Consider the following 20907-nt stretch of genomic DNA (forward strand, 5'->3'; position numbering starts at 1 on the left):
CCGGGATGATGGTGTTGAACGCCGAGCTGAAGTCCACGAACAGGATCCTGGCATATGTCCCTGGAGAGTGGAGGTGTTGCAGAATGTAATGCAGTCCCAAGTTGACTGCATCATCCACTGACCTGTTAACCCTGTAGGCAAACTGCAGGGGGTCCAGCAGGGGGCCTGTAATGTCCTTCAGGTGGGCCAACACCAGTCTTTCAAAGGACTTCATGACTAGAGATGTCAGGGCAACAGGCCTGTAGTCATTTAATCCAGAGATGGATGGTTTTTTGGGGACCAGGATGCTTGTGGAGCATTTGAAGCAGGAGGGAACTTCACACAGCTCCAGTGATTTGTTGAAGATCTGTGTGAAGATGGGGGCCAGCTGGTCCGCACAGATTTTCAGGCAGGATGGAGACACAGATCCAAACACACTGGATAAGTTAGATCTCATCCTGAAAGCCCTTTCTCTTGCATCATTAAAAGTGGAAACACACCAAAACATATTGTAAACAAGTTTGTAAGCTATACATCTTAACAGCACTATGTTAGAAAGACAAAACAGTCAGATTTTTTTGTACATACACTTATTATACTAGAGTGAAATAGCTTTACACTGTAACATAATAACAAAGCTGTTTGTTTATTTCCATGTTACACACACCATTGTTCATCAACTGGAAACTGACTTTCTGCCCGGGAACATGCAGCTGTAGTGTATGTAGCCATGTGTTTTTAGCTGATTCATAGAGCTTATCTTAATAAGATAGCTATCTAAAGCTGAAAAACTGGCCATTGGGAGTTGTTATGGTAGAACACAGACATTTGGCGACATAAGACGCTGCTTTTGTCTATCTCTGTCTGAAATGAAGAACCTATTGTTTCAAAAATTAGCAAGAATTTCCATGTGGTACATCTACCAACATCATGGTTATTATTGTAAACAGCATCTGCACCTTCACAGGCGTAGCAACAGTAACTATGGGGGTTGCACAATTTGTTACAGTCAATTACTGTGACAAATTGTGCAGTAATCATTTTAATGGAGTTTTTTTTTTGTGAACCATTTTGCACAAGCACCTGTCACTTTTCAAAATGGTGCGCATCTCAGTGTACATTTAGATTTTCATCTTCTGTAGCACGTAATTTGATTTTGTGGTGACCAGGAGTAAATTGCCACGCTCTATCAACACAAGCCATTACTATCTTGGCTGCTAGCAACAATGTGCAGGCCACGCAGGCAAGGACAAGCTGAGGCCGTATCTGCAGGTCGCTCATATGGAGATTCATTTTTCCTTTAAAAGAAAATTGGGTTTGAGCTCAGCTCTGCCGGAGCGAGACAGTTCCTTCAGACAGTTCCGTGCTTCTGATGTATTTACAAAATGGACGCACTGAGAGGGAAAGTGTGTGTGTGTGTTTATGTGTGTGCATGCATATAAAACACAGAGCTGAACAGGAGCCAAATGGAGCTTAAATAAAGATTTTTCCCACAAGTCCACTTACGACTGGGAATAAGAGCAAGGTGAGCCAATAAGAAAAATGGTTTCAGCCCTGAGACAGATCAAAAGACAGTCGGAGGGTGAGTGGAAAAAACAGTGGGTAGTTTGATCGAAAACTCCAAAATGGCTTCCGAATTAGGATGGGAGAGAACATCAGTGAAGCGCTCCACTAGCTTTCAACAGCTGTCATTTGGACATTAGAAAATGACCTCACAGGGTCACACTTACTGTCTCTCTAACAAACACACTTTTATCCACAGAGGTCAAACTTTACAAGAGAGGGGGGGGGGGATGTTCTTTCATAACCCTGCAGTCCTTTCTCCCACCCTCTTTGTCCTTCTTCCCCTGCCCTCTTTCCAGCTCATTTTACACAAGACAGAATCCATCTCTTTCTATTCCTCCAGCCCTTACCCCCCCCCCCCCGCCTCTTATTTTCTCTCCCATCTCGACCCTCTTCTCTCTTTTTAGATGTTAAGAGCATCTCTGCTGTGTGGGGTAGACAGCTGTGCCAGGAAGGAAGGAAGGAAGGTCTGACTTTCTCATCTCCCGTCTGTTTGTCCAATCTCAGCAAAGGCTCTGTCTCCCCTGGTCTATTATTGTCTCCTTGGCCTCTATCACCCTCGATCCACTGTCTCTCTTCTGAACCTTGCAAGGTCGCTCTCCACACCTTCACTCATTCTCTTCCTTACTTTCTGCACTCTCTACAGCGTCACCCTCCTGTCTTTCAGATGCTAAGGAGACAGGCTGTAATTTGCCACCAGCTTATGTCAAGTGTTTGTGTACAAAACGGTAAAATCAGCAATCACGGAGCAAAACGTACAGCACCCTCTTAAGTTGGTTTCCACAGCACTACCAGTCTTAATTAGTATCCCAAAGACACAACAGACACTGACGAGGCACTGAAAAGACGTAGACACACCAAAATCAGTTGTTCCATATCAAGTAGCAATAAGAGAAAAAAGCACACGTTATTACTTTCCACCAATCAGGCTATCTTAATATCCAGCATTTTGTTAATCAGCAGCCGTGATGATATTACAGTTGCCAATAAAACAAACAATGCCCTCTAAACGTAAGACTGCATTTGAATGATCTAAAATAAATAATTTACCAATTTGGCCTCCTCATAATTAGTCATCGCCCCCTCAGCTAGTTAAGATGAGAAAATTTAAGTTTTTCTTGTTCTAAGGGTCCTCACAGAACATTGTGATTTTACTTTATTAGATAAACCTGATGTTATTCTGACTTTTTTTTTTTCCAATTAAAAGAACAAAACCAGCACTGTGTTAGTCGGTCTCTCTATTTCCCTTCTCTGCCTACGGCTTTCAATGCCAAGCCTCAATCTTACTTAAGGTTTATTTTTTTAAAAGCTCAATAATTTCCAGGGCAGCTGGGCGCTGATGTTCGTAGCAAAACGTGACTCCAAAGTAAATATTGCATTTGTTGGGGCCTATTTTCAGCAGTGGATTAATCCACATTTGGTAGTGAATATTTGGGTCAGCAGGATGTTGTATGTGGGACTGAGTCAAAAATAAACTATAGTATCTGGTAATTAAGGAACCTGTGACCCCAGTGCAACTGTCAGCTCTGTGGCACAAAGGAATATTATCAGGCTCAGGAGTAGGTGAAACAACAATGCTACTTTGTACCCCTTTACTGTGATGAATAATGATCTCTTTGAATAACAACCCAGCACTGACATGTTGCACAGAGTTGCCAGATGTGTATTTTGCAGTACTGCGGCATATGGAACTGCAGGATCAGTTTGCAGGTTTACAGAATCAATCTCTGTATATCTTTATCCTCAAAGAAAGTCCATGAAGGCGGTGAAGATGAAGACATTCGCAGAACAAGAACAGGTACATCCTCTGATCCTCTCACTGTCTCCCCTCCTACGTCCCCCAAGGATATGGATGTGCACGTGGGTGGGCGAGCGGGCGTGCGACTGTGCGCGGAAGCGAACGTGTACGTGCGGTTTGCCAGTTCTCCACAGCTTGCCACTAAGGGAGCCCTCTGCCTCTAAATAGGTGAGGGGTCTGTTTTATGAGCCCTAAACAGCCAGCACTCAGGCCAGATGGTGCGCTTATCAGCTACTCTGTGTGCCTGAGTATGTGAGTGTGTGTGTAGCATTAGGCAGAAGGCAAGAAGTAAATATTTGTCAAAAGCAAAGAGGCAGCTGGTTGTCTGGGGGACTTCAGCGTTAACAAGACTCTGTCTTAACAAGCAGAGCACACACACAGGGACACTAGCAGCAATGCATATTTTAGAGCTCGAGAGAGATAAGCAGAGATTATGTTTTCTCTAGTTATGTTTCTTTGTCAGTGACTTGGCCTTTGATCAACAGACCTTCAGGTAAAATTTCAGGAAAATTAAAATAAAAGCTTCAAAATGACATAAATTAACATTATAGCAACAAACGTCCCATTCAGGACACACAGGAAAATGGGAAAACACTGCATACATAGTGGTATAGACCTGATTAAAGGAACAGTCACATATTTAGTGAAAATGGCTTGTTTGCTTTCCTACGCAGACAGAAAAAAGTAGAGGTGGTTATCAGTTTCACCTTCACATCAGTTAATATTGGTCTTAAATCATCAGGTGGCTAGAAACACGACTCTAAATGAATGCTAATGTTCATTACTGTGTACAGAGAGATGACACTGATACCTAGCTAGGTAACCTTGGGTAAGACAGTGGTATAACATGATGGAGTGCTCACTGAAGCACTAAATGCTAACAAAAATGCACGGAAAATGAGGGGTGAGGAGGAATATAGTGATCTAATGCACAGTATGTCGACTAAAGCTTGTGAATTTTTTCACTATAGCCGTCTGTTTAAAATATTTATTCAAAAACATTGCACCCCCTTTTCATCAAAACAAAAGGATCCTTTATCCGTCCCCTGAACACAGGACCTCAGTGCAGCCTCCAACACCAATTACATCAGATTTAACCTTGTTCTAAGCAGACGCTCCCGTCCCCACCTGGTTGACAGCCAGCAACAGCCACCAGATCATCCTTTAATAAAGCTGTCTGTCCTCGCCTTATCTATACACCTCTAGGCATCTTGTTAATTCCCTTCAAGAAAACAAATTATCAGCATGAATGAAATTAAACTTCCCTACAGACAGACAGTGCAGAGCGGGGCATGAAGTACTGTAGCTGTTATGTTACCAGTCGTGTTGTGCTGTCCCCTATGTCTCTTATCCCCACATGTTCCTTTGGACACACATGCGGTCTCTAGATCCATGGAGCAGCGTTCCAAGTTCAATTATTTTTCCACCGGTAATCACCATGGTTCCTGGACCATCCCTTAGGTTATCATCATTTCTTGCTGTCATGGCAACAGCGTTCGCTCCCTATAGGCTCCCACATACAGTATGGCACGCTTGTGTTGCAGTGGTAACCTATAAACAAAAGCCTACTAGGTTTCAGGTACTGTATGTGTGGTGACATTTGGATGGAGGTGTGTAACTGTGTCTTAGTTCCAACTTGCTTGATTTTCTTTATGAGTCAACACACAGGCAGAATTTAAATAAAACGTGACTCTGCATTAAAAAAACAACCTTCCAATTGTCCTCCGAGTAGCATCTCAATCGATCAGCTTAAATCTCTTTTCTTTTGGTTTAACTAGTAAATAATAAAGAACGGAGTGTAAACCGGTTTAACAATGAATACCAGTCATTTCCAGCTGTTCCCACTGTTGGCTTCAACAGGTAGACATGTAAACAGGTGGGTCAGACCTCGACACTGATTCAGCACACACGTAAACAGAGAAATTGCTCACTCTAGTGATCATTTCTGTTCACTTCAGCTGCCTTCCTCACAGTGCACTGATTTCTCCCTCAGAGAGGCACTTTGAAACAAACGCATGCCGTCATCTCCCTCTTGTGGCGAACAAAGATTTTTCACCCCACCTATACCAGGAAATTGTTATTTGAGTGTTTTTAATTAATGCAGATATAGTTACAGTGCTGTAATCAGCTGTCAGTGTTGGGACTTTGGAAATTTAATAGGTTACCGATTACAAGTTACCCTATTTATAACGTAATAATAGTGTAACTATATCAATTACTTACTAATGTAACTTATTACATTTAATAATTTTGTTACTTTTCTAAATTTCTAATAAATGTTTTCAACTGCTAACCATTTTTAAAAGACAGCTTGAGAGGCAATTTAACTGGAAGACGGTTTAATCTGTAAATTCAAACACTAGAACCAATCAGAAGCATCAGAATAGCATCAAACTTTACTCTACGGCTGTGGGTGGAAATGGCAAAGGAAGACACTGTGCACATGAAAAACATGCAAAGCAACCAAATGAATAGAATTATATAAATAGCCTAGCTTTGTACAGAAAATATTCAGATAAAACCCCCAATGCAATCATTACTTTATATTTTAAGTAACTGTAATTTAATTACACATTTTTTCCCCAGTCACAGATTACAGTTACATTTATTTTGTAACGTAACTAAATTACATGTAACTAGTTACTACTCAACAAAAATACTTGCTAAGTAAAAAGTATGTTTAGTTTGGGTGTCAATTTGTGTATAAAATGTACAGTATGTTGTTATGTATGTTCATGTTGTTTATATGTGAGGTAATGTAGGTATAGATGGTGGAAAGAAACTTCCTGAAAAGGACAATAAAGTATCTAATCTAATAATCTAACACTGTCAGCTGTAATCTGAAAGTTAGGTTAGGTTGCAGAAAATTAGCAAATGTCATATATAAAAAATTCTGTTCAGCTCATTGGAATTGGAGGTGTGAGAGGAGAGGAAGTGCAACGTCCTCCCCTGAACTCTTGAGGATGGGTGGAGTTCCACCACTTCCCACAGTGGTAGCTCCGCAATCTTGAGGTCTTGGTTTCTCTACAGTTTTCTCACACATACACATGCAGCCACCCATACGGCAGAGGGAAACAACTTTACACACCCCGTAGAGTTGTATTGTTTTAAAAAAAAGGAACTGAGAGTGTGCTACAAGGAGTGAGTCAGTCCCACCAGATAGCTTTTAATCTGTATGTGAGTATTTGCGGTTACGTTGAACTCAAATTAACTCCAGCTGAGCATCATAAACACCCTGGGCAGTTGTGTATTAGATAAAAACTGACTGGATTTGGCCCTCCATTTCTGCTCCCCTTCTTTCTTTCTGCTAGTGCCTGAAGCATGCTATCACGTTAGGTACCAGCCCGTAACGATGTACACTATATGAACAACTGTGTCCAATAAGCAAAACACGATAAAGTTGACAGCTCATTAAGGCCACATCCAGTCCCCCCCCCCCCCCTTGAGCTTTAATAAGCCACCACCTAAAGTAAATATGATATCAGCAGACATTTAGTCTTGTGTTTGTTCAGAGGTCACAACTCACCATCGTTCCCTGCAATATAGACGGTGCACCAGTAGTTAGAGTAAATGCCAGGCTCCAGAAATAGCAGCAGCACCATTTACTCTTTTCCATGATGCTGGCAGACAGATAACATTTACACCTGGCCCCAGAAAAACTAGACTTAGACAACGATAAGGGGAGGAGACTTTTTTAAGAACACAATCCTCTTATAATGCTTTTCTACTCTTTTTAAGGCCTCGTTCATATTTCCAACTAAACCTGGTTGCTCCAGGGTCCTTGTTCAATCTCAGCCCTGTTGGTGTCACTCATGCTGCCTGTCAATCCAGACAACAATCCAACTCAGTTGGGTGGAAATGTTATTTATCCCTTTTTCTCTTATATGTGTAAAAGGAAAGGGTCAAATATATGACTACAGACACTGACGCATGACACAAAATATAATGGTAAAAAGATCAATTAAGTGCCATATTAGTCTATAAATCAGCACCTCCCTGGAGACACCTGGCTGCAGCCTTATTCTTGAAAAGCAGAGAGGAGAACGCCACAGGTGCCTGCAGACCCACATCACAGGGCTGCGAGCAGTGTGTCTGAGCTCATGACACTCTCAGATGTAAGCTCTGTTTGAACTGAGCAGAGAATGGCAGAGGTGAGCAGAAGAGAAGAAGACAACAGAGGAGGGCCTGAGGAGGATGGAAATAATGTATGACAAGTATCAGTGTCTAATGAGCAGCAGTTGGCTGCAGACGCTCTCTCACACACACACGTATGTTACCAACAGTAGGGTAGAAGAGGCAGGCCGACAGCTGGCCAGATTAAAAATCCAGCGGGTGAAACCATCTGTGCTTGAGCCTGAGAAACAAAATGTTCAAGTGATTTGTTTTGCTAATTACATTGTGGAAATCCACCTAAAGCACTCTTATAGCACTTAATATAAATACATGTAGCACACTAGGCACCAGCAGTTTGTTTTTTTTAATAACCTGGAACAAGAGAGTGACCCGCAGGTGTGATAGCTCTCTGTATACAAACAGATTGATTCTTTCCATGTATCCTCCTCACATCAGAATCTGTATCTGAGGCTGTGCTGGACAGTGCTGACTGAAAAGCTTTATGATTGGAGCCATAAAACATGATATGCCTGAATAAATACATACAACACACAGCAACACTGTTTTCTTACCCTCTGCTTCTATCCTCTCTCTGTCTAGGGTAGTCCTCTTGACTTTACTGGACATACTAAGTTCTGTAATCTCCTCTCCTCTCTGTACTGTAACATCAACAGTAACCACTCTCTCTGGGGTCCACAAAAATGTATTTAAAATACTGCAATAAAAAATAAGACTCAGCAATGACAAACACTGAGCCAAAACTAGCACAAAAGACAGCTCTAAATAATATTATCATCTCTTAGACAAGAAATAATCAACAAAGCAACTAACATCCTCTGACCTCATATAATGCGGGACAGATAGCTCATAAATATCACATTTTATAGGAGCAAAACCAGTTCTATATTTAGCCACTCAATATCAAAATCAGTAATGACAATATTAGATGTTTGTGAGCGTGTGCCAATGATCCTGAAATGATGCATACCTCAGCTTGGAAAGCAGCTCATCTACAGACTAACTGCAGGTTTGATGTAACACCTTACGGACTGATACAATAACACTAAAAAGACTTACTGTAATCATGTAATTACAATACACCCAAGACAGCGAGCAGTTACTCACCACAGTTTGCGGGGCATCGTAACACTCGTATTAAGAAGCCGATCAGGTGCAACCTCTGCCTCCTTCTGTCTCTCTCTGTTTCATCCTCTCTCTGCTCTATTATCCCTGTGTGTCCACTTATAATATTCATTCACCCTCGCCACCACTTCAAGACAAAACCCACAAACAGATGCATGTGTTTGCTCGTACACACACACACACACACACACACACACACACACACACACTTAGGCTACGTGGATACACAGGTTTGATTATGCAGCTATTAATGAGGTGTTATCCGTAAGGTGAAGGCGGAGAGATCTCTTTGTAGTAACCATGGGCAGAGGAACACTGGGGATTAATGACGGGTGGGGGTTGTTGGAGTGAGGGAAGAATGAAAAGCACACTGTGAACTGAGGGCAGGCAGGACGTAATAAAATCCTCACACCTGCTGCCCAGCCACAAACTTTGAAGTGAGACATCCATCTTTTTTTGTTCCCTTGGCTTTCCACTTTCCTTTTTCATTGTTCCCTTTTTCTCCTCTTCCTTTGTGGCTTTATTGTCCTATGTCATTGCAGGAAAGTATAGTAGATAGAGTCTTTCTATTCCCAAGAGCCTTCCTCCAAGCCCAATTTTTTCTTTCCTTACTTCATATCATGTCTAATTTCTATGGTCCGTGTTGCTGCTTTGGTGTGATTGAAAATGGTATAATTTTTAATCTATTTTGAAGAGCATGACGACATTCTAATTGGATTAAATACGGATGACGGTACTTCTTTACATTAATAACTATTTTAGAAATCCCCTTTAAGCATGCCGAGCGTCTCCTCACGCGATTCCACAGCAAGGATGATAAACTCACATCTCCATCTGCCCAGTCACCCCTTTCCACTGGATTATAATTGGGGGCCATTAAAAGTTTGGCTTGACACATACGTATCCTTTCTATCCTGCAGAGTGTCAACTATCTTTCCTAACTCTATGGGGCTTGTCTGTGTGCTGCTTTCTTATATCTAACTCCTGGATCAAACCCACGCACACACATGCACACACAAGTCAGTGCCATTCAGTGTCTGGGCAGAGCAGCAGCTCAAGCAGGAGTCACGACTCACTCATTCATATTCAGAACCACTCCAGAGCAGACGGTCTAATGACACCTGGCCAGGGACTGAGGGAGACAGTGGATGTGCGTGTGTGTGCATCTGTTTGCATTTGTGAGAACACCATCGACGGACTATTTTACATGACCTAGACTTACCTGATATTTTCTTTATGTCAGAAACAAAGCTGACAACAAACCTTTCTTGTTTAGTGTTTTATCATTGTGGCCTTTGGATCCCCAGTCCAGCATTTCAGTCACGTGTCTCCTACACAGATTTGTGTTTGTTAGATGCAAACAGCCTCTTCTCAGTAATCCAGGTCATAGTTATCCATAGTAAAAATGCCCTTGATTTTAACCTTCTTTAGATGATCTGAAACTCATACTTAATCTTTTATTTATTATTTATTGTTAGTCCACTTATACTGAGAGAGAGAGACAATCACTTGTTTTCCAAAGAGTAAAAACAAACTCTTAATTTATGACGAGCTGCTACCAGCTAGATGGATCTCTGGTGTGGAAAAAACTGCCAGTGCAATACCACTATCTACACTTGTGTCCAGTTCAAATCTCCTTGTTTCTGTTATCTTGTAAAATCAAGTCTCATTTTACTTGGTTCAAGAAACAGACACTAATTTCTGAAAACTTCAGGTGGATATTATCCCACTGCACTGGCATTTTTTTATTTTATTTTTAGGACTCAGCCAAAGACAGAAAGGACTTAGTGAGATGGAGATGTTTCTGCAGCATAAATTAAATTATTTCATACAGTTGTGTCTCAGGTGGTACATAGCTACAAGCATGTAGGCTTGCTTAACCCAGCACATCTGATATGACCATATCAAAGCACACCCAAACATCACAGTATGAGTATATGATGGAGTCCTTATCATAGCCTACATAAATTGCGAGGGTCACATATCAACAAACCAGCCTATAACAACACACACATGCATCAACAAAAATAGGCCCCACAAGGGATCCAGTCCTCATCATCACCCATTCAGTGCTAATAGTGAATAATACAGTTAATTTCAAATCGCCCTTAGTTTAAAACAGAAGCAACCATAGAGGACTGCGATCAGCTGCTTTGCTGTTCATACAGAAAGCCATGATGTGGACTGGCGATGACCTGATTTAATCCACGTGCAGTTGAAGTGGGTGAAGTTTGTGATATTGCACCGCTATGTTTCGATGGTGATGGCAAGAATAACATGCATGCTGCCGATATTTTTATTAATTAGCAATGAATAACCATCAGGCTCAAATCATCAATCAATAAAAAGCCTAAGTTTACACATGATCCATAATGATGAAAATGCATCAAAATAGAAATGCATAGCTTAAATAGAATATTGTCATTATTTGAGAGACCCCCCAAAATTTGACAAATCATGTTTTCAGGGGAGGAGCCAAGCTTCACCTGGCTCCCGCATAGTTCGCACCCTGAGTGTACCAATTCAATGAGCTGTTATTTTAAGATAAAAGTACTACCTAATGTTGCTTGAAGTCTTGTGAAAATTGAACAACTGACCAACAGCAAGAGCGATGGAAACGTTTTTAGGTCAAGGCTACAGGTTTTCAAAATTAATCAATTCCTAAAGCAATCCCTAAACAAAGTCAACAATGAAGTGCAGTTTTTCAGAAGGTGGCGCCATTATGGCAATTATGAACTGCCTGCAGCTCTGACAAAGGTAGCAGGTGAGAGATAAACATGTTTGTATTACAAGTTCAGAGAGTAAATGTCAGTGTAATTGATTCAAAACTGGGTGAGACACAGGCGTGTGCTCTGGAGAGTGGAGTTTGGGGTGCATACACAAACAGAAGCCCTCTCATCACTACGGCAACCTCCATTAGCAGGGCTTTCCGGTGGGTTGTTTCAACAAAGAGAAGCTCCTCACACAGAACATCCTCAAAGAACATCACATGAAGCAGGTACACCACTGAGCAAATGATATTCACATTCGCTCTCCACTCCAATCCAGAATTAATTTCACCTAATAGTTGTTGTGTATACCTCAAGCGATCATCACACAATTTGACTTTCACTTCAACTTGAGGTTTTTTTCAACTTGCACAATCTAGTTACATATCCACATCTGTCAAAACATACACTGTTACTTCTTCTTTTACAACTATGAAAGGAACTCATAATTCTATGGTGAACATTGTCAGTTCTTGTTCTTCTTCAAGTGAGAGTGAACACTGGCGTCTGTCCAACAAATCAAACATCAGTAAAGCTATAAAACAGTATACTGTGGCTATGACAGGTCATGTTTTAAAATAATTTGTCAAATCTGATTTCTCTTAAAAGCAACATAATGTAAACAACCCTGAAAAAACTTTGTATAAACCAGTTATATAAGACTGTTATGTAATTTCATTAAGTTATACTTTATTATCCCCTGTGGGAAAATTAGTCCTCTGAATCTCACAAATCCTTACTATTTTTGAGCGGTGGGCAGCCACATTACGATGCCCACAGTCTATCTCCATCTCTGAGGCCAGTGTGTTGATCAAGGGCAAAAACAGGACAAACGGCTAACATGTGTGTCTTTGACTGTGGAAGAAAACCAGAACAAGCTGAGGAAACCCACGATAACAGAGAAAGTCCCCAGTCAGCCCTGGTGGCATGACGGCGGTAACCAGTTAATCACATGGGGTCTTACAATGAATCACTAAGCTCTGACATCTGACAGGGCTGCAGACAGTCTGAACAGATACACCGTTGTTCTTTGTCTCATCCTTCAAATGTAGCCTTGTAGCCAACTTGTCAAAGAAGAAAATGAACAATCAACAAAATCTACTCAAGGATGAGATTTGCCAAGGACACAGGGAGTTGTTTTTTTGTTTCAGTAGAGGATGGGACACAATCAAATATGGAGTTATACATAAAGAACATTTTATTGGAATTGGTCTTTTCCCCTTCTTAGAAGTCCAACTATAAACAAAGAAATTGAAATGTGGTGTGAAATTCTGTATTATTAATGCACTAACCCTATTTAGTTTAACTGATTGAAAATTAAGACTAAGATAAGGCTTATATAACACAAACCCTCCATCCATCCTTGATCCACATTTATGTGAGTGCAAGGCAGCAAGAATAGGCGCATAAAATTGCACATTTTTGATTCACAGTCTTTAACTACAACTGACTACCTCCACTCAAAGAGGTTGCTCCTCTTTGAGTGCCCTGCCCAAGGGCTCAGCAGAACATGATTTTAATCACACTCCTCACACAGTGGCACAGGAAGATCGGTAAGAAAGAGTTGGCCGGTAGAGTAAACAAGGACGTGATGAAGCAGAAAAGTAAAGATAAAGCCTCAGAACTGCAGATTAAAGGAATGAACTTCGTTTTCACTTTGCTGTAACTCTATGACCCACACAAACAAAGTGTAGAACAGTGCAGATTTTTTTTTTTTTAAAGTTACACGCATATAAGGCCTCAGACAAGTTCCCCAAATCTAACAGCACTTAATTTGTAAATCAGGAGGTCTATGAACACAGAGAGAGTGCTGTTCTGGAGGGTCAGGGAGAGTGGCCGGAGCACACTGGACAGTGAAAGGTGCTAGCTGCTAAATTATCACAAACAAAGCAGTATTTATTTACATTAATCAGAGCATTCCCAACATGTAGAAACCGCCTTCTCTCTTTAATTGTCCCTTCACTTCCCTTCTGTCTGGGGATCGTTTCTACAATAGGGGGAAGTGGAATTAGGGTCAAAAGTTATTTTTACAACCACAAATAGCAAACAGGCTAAGAAACCGTAGTAAGCGACATGTCCTGTCAGTATCTATCTATCTCCTCTGCTCCATTTCAGGACAGCGCCGCAACTACACATGGACCCCCTAATTAGGCAGACTCATTTCACATCACAGACGCTCACTTGCTCAACAGTAATCAGATTCCAGCATCCAGGAGGACTTGGATCCTGTTTAAGGGTGCTGAGATGTGTGTGATGTGTGCTAGAGCATCCATAGCTCTGCAGTGAATCGATTGTTGAGGTTTCAGTGAGAATCACTCATTTTGATGGAAAATAAGAGGAAATAGGGTCCAGGTTTAAAGTAACTTTTAAGTTTCTTACAATGTGGCCGAAGCCGCAGTCTGAGTCTTCATTTGTGAGCTGTTACGCATCAATGACTCCCAGGAATTTTCTTCACAAGCACGTTTTCAAAAGTTACGGCTTTGCCTGACTAACTAAGATTGAAATATTAACTAGATGTTGAGATAAATTAGATCATTAGAGAAGCAAGAACATGCGCAAAACCAGGATTTAAAGAAGAACTTACCGGGCTTTCAGTGCAGACAAAGTGGACTTGTCGATCCTGAGAATAAGCAAGAAAGGCAGACAAAGAGAGAGAGAGAGAGTGAGAGATATTATTGATCATGTCTCTGATACAAATTGCTCACAGCAGCAATAAAATTATTGCTGTAAGTGCTTTTACTTTACAGCAATAAGGATATGAACACCAGTTTACTTGGTGAGGAGTGAGATGTATGACTCTCTCTGCATGGCAAAACTGACTCCCCTGGGTGCTCTGGCCTTTGAAATAACGGTCATTAATGCGTGATTGATTTGTGACACACTGGCATTCACTTTAATGTGGAAAAGGGGAAATGTCCTTTGATTTGAAGCCTTTACATACTACTAGCTGTAACATACCGTATGTATGTGACACAACACGCATGTTAAGTGCATGAACCACAAACTTGCATGAATAAGAAACAGAAGTGTCAATATTTCTGAGGTGTGTAAAATGTATTTTCCCTACCTATTTTGTGCTTGGTGTCAACCCAGGTTACTAGGTTATTAAGGCCAAAAAATAAATGCTCTGATTTCAAAAACTTCAAATGTCAGAAAAAATCACAGAATTATATCCATTTTTAGCGATTTTTGAGGGGTCAAAATGGTTACGTGCACCAAATCTTTGTAACAAATGATATCAACCTGTCATGGCTTGGCTTGCTGCCTCCCCAGTCCTAGTGCGTTATGTCTGTTTTCCCTCTCCCTTTATGTTTCTGTTTCGTCATCTCTCTGTGTGTCCTGTGTGTTGTGTGGGCATGGCGTTCTCTCTCTCCTCATCAAAACACCTGTGACTTCCTACTCACCTGAAGCAGATTCTGCAATCACCTCTCCTGTCTTAAACCCCGGCTTTCCAACCAGTATCTGCCAGATTGTCCGTTCACTCAAGTGGTAACACTCCGGCTAGCCTTAGAAGTTTTTGCCTAGTCTGCTTTTTGAATCTCTTGTTTTGATCTTTCTCTAACTTTCTGTGTTTTTGCTCTTGCTTCAGATACCCACTTCAGCTCTGGAAGCCCAGCCTGCCTGCTTGAGCCAAGTTGTTTTTGGACCAGCCTCTCGCCTGTCTGCCCACTCTCACCCCCGGCCTCACAGAGAACTTCAAAGCACCATTCTCCCTTGTTGTTCAGTAAAACCCCTGTACCCGTTTCTAACTGTGCCTCCGTGTCTGCTCCTGAATCCTAGACCGCCCATCCTAACACAACCCAGCTTCCATCATAATGTTCTAAGCCCTTATACACTCAAAACTTTCAAAATTTGAATAGGTGCATAAACTACAGATGTAGGCTATGCCTCGGAAAACTTGACACACTGTGCTGCACTGCATCTCAAATTAATTATCAGGTTCCTCCTATCCCCCTCTTAAAAAGGTAAATGGGTCTATGGTAAGAAGAGGTGGCGTGGAAGAGGGAAGGTTACATCTCTATAAGCTGCTCAGACCGGTTACGAGAGGTCTCAGTGTTTATAAGGGACGTATTCATGCTTCACTACATTCTGTTCATACTAAAAACATGGAAAGTCAGAAGTTGTTATACTAACAACTTCTCAGTTCAGTTGCTGTTTACTGCTAATAATAGAGGACGCTCAGGAGTAGGGCTGGGCAATAAAACAATAACGATAATTATCGCAATATAATTTTCCTCAATATCAATATAATTAATGTTCAATATATCGTCAATAAATATTTGGTTTAATTCATATGAATAATGAACAAATTAGCACTTAATTTTTCTGTTAAAATATTTATTTTATTGCGGAAAAGGGACTGAAAAAAGATTTACTTATCATATTTGTTAAATAAATTTTTATCATAATAGTTTTGAATGTTCTCCCTTAGATTTGTTAAGTGATCCTCTGTTTGGCATCAAATGTTTGTCACATTCTGACCATAAAGAAAAGTTTAACCACATAATTAACCATCTGGTTTCTTCAATTTTCACTCAGGAGCAAAAATCAGCCTTTAAACTCCAAAGAAATATCGACTTGACATTAATCGTGATAATTATCGATATCGAATGATATGAAATGCTTTTATCGTGATAACATTTTTGGCCATATCGCCGAGCCCTACCCAGCAGGCATTAGTTTGAGGGAAACTGTACATACAAATATGTTGAAGGGTTTTTCCTCTTTTGCGAGTGTGTGTGGGTGTGCACGTGCATGAATGTACGTGCATGTCAGGTGCTTGATTTACAGCGTTCTCACATGACTCTCCAAGGAAGATGTTATGACATTAATTCTTTAATCTCATTAATTTGGAGACTGAACCGTGCATAGCGGTGCCCGATCTATGTATGTTATGCAATTTCACTCATCACAGACACACGCACACAAACACAGTGTACAAACACACAGTGCACACTATTTTTTACTGCACTCTCCCCCAACCAGGATGTTTCAAATGTGATTTGAATTTTTTCCAGTGTTTATAAATTAAATCAACAACAGCGTGTATTAGCGGCGTTGAGCAGAGAGAACTGAGGTTCTGTTACTGTTCATGTTACACAGTACAATAGGTTCATACAGTAATGAGCTACAGTAGTTAATGCAGCTGGGTAGTTTATACGAAAGTTTGCATAATGCATTTTTAAAGATTAGCCTTAATCAACAGAAATACAGTTAAATAAAACTCTGGCGCAGTGACACCATGTTGTTAAAATGCTATCCGATCTTGTATGGCGACAAATGTTGCCATCTCTCATACTGTAATGGAGCTGCAGTCTGTGATCTTACAGGATTTATCTCAACCCAGCGGTCACGACACACCACCCACTTTCTGTCTGAATCACCCATCAGATCATACTATCGTGTTAAAGCTTTATTCATCCCACATCTTAGAGATGAAGCAAATACTACCGTTGACTGTTTATGTGCATGGTAATCACATGTACAGCATTGTGTGTCCAGGGGGGGACGGGATTTAACACCAGAATGTAACAACATTTTGATGCAGTTGTATAACAGCAACCTTTCCTTTCCTTTACAAAATGATTAATGATATGATATACTTTTAAATGGCCTGCCTGCTCATAGTCAGCTTTACATGTGGTCCATCCACCATCCATATGTGTGAAAAAGAAACTAGAAACCAGACAGGCTAAAATCATCCTGTGTGTAGGCCTATCTGCACTGTCTAGAGACAGATGCATATTGTCCCTTCAAAGTGTGTAAGCTTGTCTGTCTTTTCTGCATACAAAATGTAATCTGTTAAAGCATATAAATTCTTAATAGTAATCTACTAGACTTGCCCCGCACTTTAGATTGCCTGCAGAACTGATACACAGCAGGATGAATCCTGCTTAAGAAGTCTTTTCATCTCATATTCAGCCTTCATGACATTTTAACAAGCTAAAACCCTGCCAATAAGGAGAAATAATTCCACGTTCTGAGTGCAGCTTCATGAGGATTCTTGGTCATTCTTGAAAATAAAGGGTTATTTGTTCTGGAGACAATCGTACCCTACTGACACCCTATTGGCTTTTGAGTAGTTTCCTGCAGTGGGACAGACATAAGGCATTCTTTAATTTGTAGAGGGGTTATCATCATTTTTGCTGCGGATGATGAACATTTTTGTTGAAATGTGTTGCTGATCTTTTCCAGCATACTGCACTCTCATTACGCTGGGGAACTCACAAGCCATTTAACAAAGACTGGTGAAAATCAAAGCAACAGAGGCTGAGATATCGTTTTAGTCCCTAGCACAGGTAAAGCCACAAAAAGGTTTGGGTTTTCAATTCCCATAATCCAACACAGGGTTATTTTTTCTAACGTTGTAATCTCCTTCAGAGCCACAGAAGACATACAACTGTTTTTAGGTGAACTGTGTCTCTGAAAAAGATCTGATTGCTTTGTCTCGTTTTTATCACTGTATACACAATAGTCACTAATTAACCCTGCTACATGTAACGTGCTGCTCCTCAGCTGTCTGTTTCAGGTTATTTCAGCCTGCCTGGCAGGACGTGCTGCCTCAGCCCAGCTGGGAAGGTTAAGTGCTCTGAAGCAGCGCTTCAGTGTCAGAACGACCACTAGCAGGGGAGCCAGCACAAAAACACTCCATCCGAGTGTGTCAGCGCATTCAGTGCTAAATGGGTTCCCTGGCAGCTTCTTCAGCACTGCATCATGGGAACTCTTCCCAGCCAATAGAGCTGGAAAACATGACTGTAAGAGCTGCATCCACAGTCCCACAACAGGACAGCAACAACAACAGCAGGCAGAGACAATGCAGCCTGTTGATTGTAATCCCTCCCTGAACGGAGACGGCACAGAGTGAAACGTCACATTCACACACACACACACGCACACACACGGCTGTTAAACCGAAGACAAAGTGTTAGAGGTGTGACACTGTGGAGCAGCCTCAGCCCTCCACCCATCCTTCCTTTATAGAAAAAAGTTAAAATTTCAGCAGTCCACACACACACACACACACACACACACACACACACACAGCTGTTAACACTAGCACATACACCTTCAGCAGCACAATGTACATCATTTAATGTCACTATTCAAACATAAGCATAAAGTGCACAGTCATGAGCATGTCCATATATATTGTAAACACACATACACATTAACATCCAATGAAAAGGCAACATACCATCCAAATCCACCAAATGACACGCTTCTCCTCCTCAGCATTTTGTCCAACTGAACTTCTCAGCAGTCTCTCTCACTCTCAGGCTGTCTCCTCTGGGAAGTGTATGCTCTGCTGTCAGTCTCTCTCTCTCTCTATACTGTGTATACTTGCACTTTGTGTCTCCCTCTCTGAACCAATCTCCCTTCCTCCCTCACACTCTCTCTCTCTCTCTCTCTCTCTCTCTCTCTCTCTCTCTCTCGCCTCTATTTGCACTCTTTTTTCCCCCTCTTTTGTCTCAGTCTCTTCTTCCTTGCCACCTGCCTCCCCGGAGCTGTTGTTTTCCACTTTGCCACTTGACCAGTCAACTACTTTCCTGAAACACAGCTTGCTCTCAGGCTTAAACGCACACACACACATAATTTGACACATGCAGGTACACTTAGACATACACACATTTCAGCAGGGAAGGTGCCAGTTGAAGAGGGACCACAATATCTCATCTGAACCCCTTTGTTTCCTGAAGACATACACACTAACACACACACACACACGCACACACACACAAATGTAGAGCATCAACAAGCAATCTCTGGTCTGTCCACATGCCCACCACCAGGAAATGTGTTCACTTCCTGCACTGTGTATCCCCCTCGTAGGTCTGCTGATTTCCCTGGGCGTCAGTCATAGAGTAATATGCAAAACCTTCCTGAATGAGCAAAGATAAAGCGCAGTATTTTGGAATTACAACACACCCATTACACATGACACCTGCTGCCTGATCCAGTAAACTTAACACTGAGATCATGTTTCCAGAATAGCTGAAATCTTGATCTTTCATTATGATATAGATTGTGTCGTTTTAAAAGCGATGTTTTCACAGGGCTGAGTCATGAACTCTTTTAAAACCACACTGCAGGTGTCTGTGCTGAATGGAAATTCTGACAAATGCTCAACAGCAAAAACTTGATTCATTTTGTAACACAGAGTGCGATATTTGGCTATTAAAGGAAACGGGAGGAGCTGAACAACCGTGCAGTCAGTATATACATAGAAACCTCCCTTGTTGTGACCAAAGGGAGTGTCCTTCCTGACATCCTTCCTCCTCACTCCAGAGTTGACAGGTCTCACTCTCAGAGTTAACACAGCTAACGTACATAAAGACCTCACGAGGTTTCAAAAAAAGTCATGGTATACCTTATACTTCAGTGCTTCCAAAAATCTTCATATACTGAGACTTTGCTGCGTTAAACACACTAAAGGAGGTACATACTGATCATATCAAAAATCAATTTTAATTTCAAGTTGACTATATACCACATGAACTAAATAATAAAGATCGTGAAACTACTTTTTGTAACAAGGTCTTCCTACAAGACACAGGTACCTAATTATGCATTACACTGTGTAGCAGCTGAAAATGTATATTAGTGATGCAAATTCCCTAAAATATTTCCATTGAATAAATAAAAAACTGACTTGCAGTGAACCTGGTATTTTGGGGGCCAAGGGAAACTCACTTTGTCTGGCTGGTAATCCAGTAAATACCCTCTCTGACAAAGGTATTATTTCCACAATTACATTCATATTTTCCAGGCTTTCGTATTAGATTATTGCCGTGTGTACTTTTTACACCCTGTGTAAAATGGACTTCAAAGGCAAACAATAGGCATGATACATAGAATAAAAGAACTATGGATAATGTGCCAAAGAGGTTCTGGGTTTCATTTTCATATCAAACTTCAACTTTTGTGTCATTTCTGCTTTTAACAGAACACTGATTTGATTTAAAATCACTTCAAAAACTATTCAAGGAGTCCAAGAAACAAAACAAGCACGTCTGAAGCCTGTTGAGAATGATTACGGTCAAACGCTCTCACAATGACATATTGTTAATGAGCTCCAGCTCGCTCTCTTTTCTATGTGGCTGATGAGTGGATGTGCTCTCGGTCCATAGCTCCATCAAGGATGTGATTGTACTGATTAAAAGCAATAAAATGCTCCACTGGCTTAATGTGTGTGTGTGTGTGTGTGTGTGTGTGTGTGTGTGTGTGTGTGTGTGTGTGTGTCGAGTCAGTGTGTCATTGCATTGCAGTAATTATCACAACTAGTGATTAAAAAGAATAAAATCGAACAGACAATGGGTTTGACATTCAATACAATGCACTTCAATAAAACTCTCATTTATAAACCTGACAATGACAGTTTTGAGTACAGACCTCACTCTCTTTAGAGATGTCGTGTAACCGGGACACTAACTGTTACCTGCTCAGCACCACGCAGCAGACAGATACCGTTTGTGGCTAGTTATTGAACATAGTGGAGCAGTTAGCGGCTCAAGAGACAGATATTTTTCTCAAGAGTGGGTGGAG

The 20907-nt window shown here is 41.1% G+C and overlaps 1 protein-coding gene across 2 annotated transcripts in view; it reads right to left on the bottom strand.

Moving 5' to 3' along the window:
• The window catches only part of rap1gap2a (RAP1 GTPase activating protein 2a), an 86121-nt gene that overhangs the window by 54861 nt on the left and 10353 nt on the right, over nt 1-20907 (bottom strand). The window contains exons 1-2 of one of the 2 annotated variants that reach the window (XM_038693317.1): nt 18560-18771; nt 13949-13984 (exon numbers count right to left, since the gene is read on the bottom strand). In XM_038693317.1, coding sequence (XP_038549245.1) covers nt 13949-13984; nt 18560-18600 — 77 coding nt within the window. In that variant the 5' untranslated portion in view covers nt 18601-18771. Of the gene's footprint in view, nt 1-13948; nt 13985-18559; nt 18772-20907 lie in introns of those variants that run through there. The other variant, XM_038693318.1, reaches the window with a different exon arrangement.

Source organism: Micropterus salmoides, unplaced genomic scaffold (genome assembly GCF_014851395.1).
Source record: "Micropterus salmoides isolate LMB-PRFRI ecotype aquatic unplaced genomic scaffold, ASM1485139v1 Ms_hic_scaffold_3, whole genome shotgun sequence".
Taxonomy (NCBI): Eukaryota; Metazoa; Chordata; class Actinopteri; order Centrarchiformes; family Centrarchidae; genus Micropterus; species Micropterus salmoides.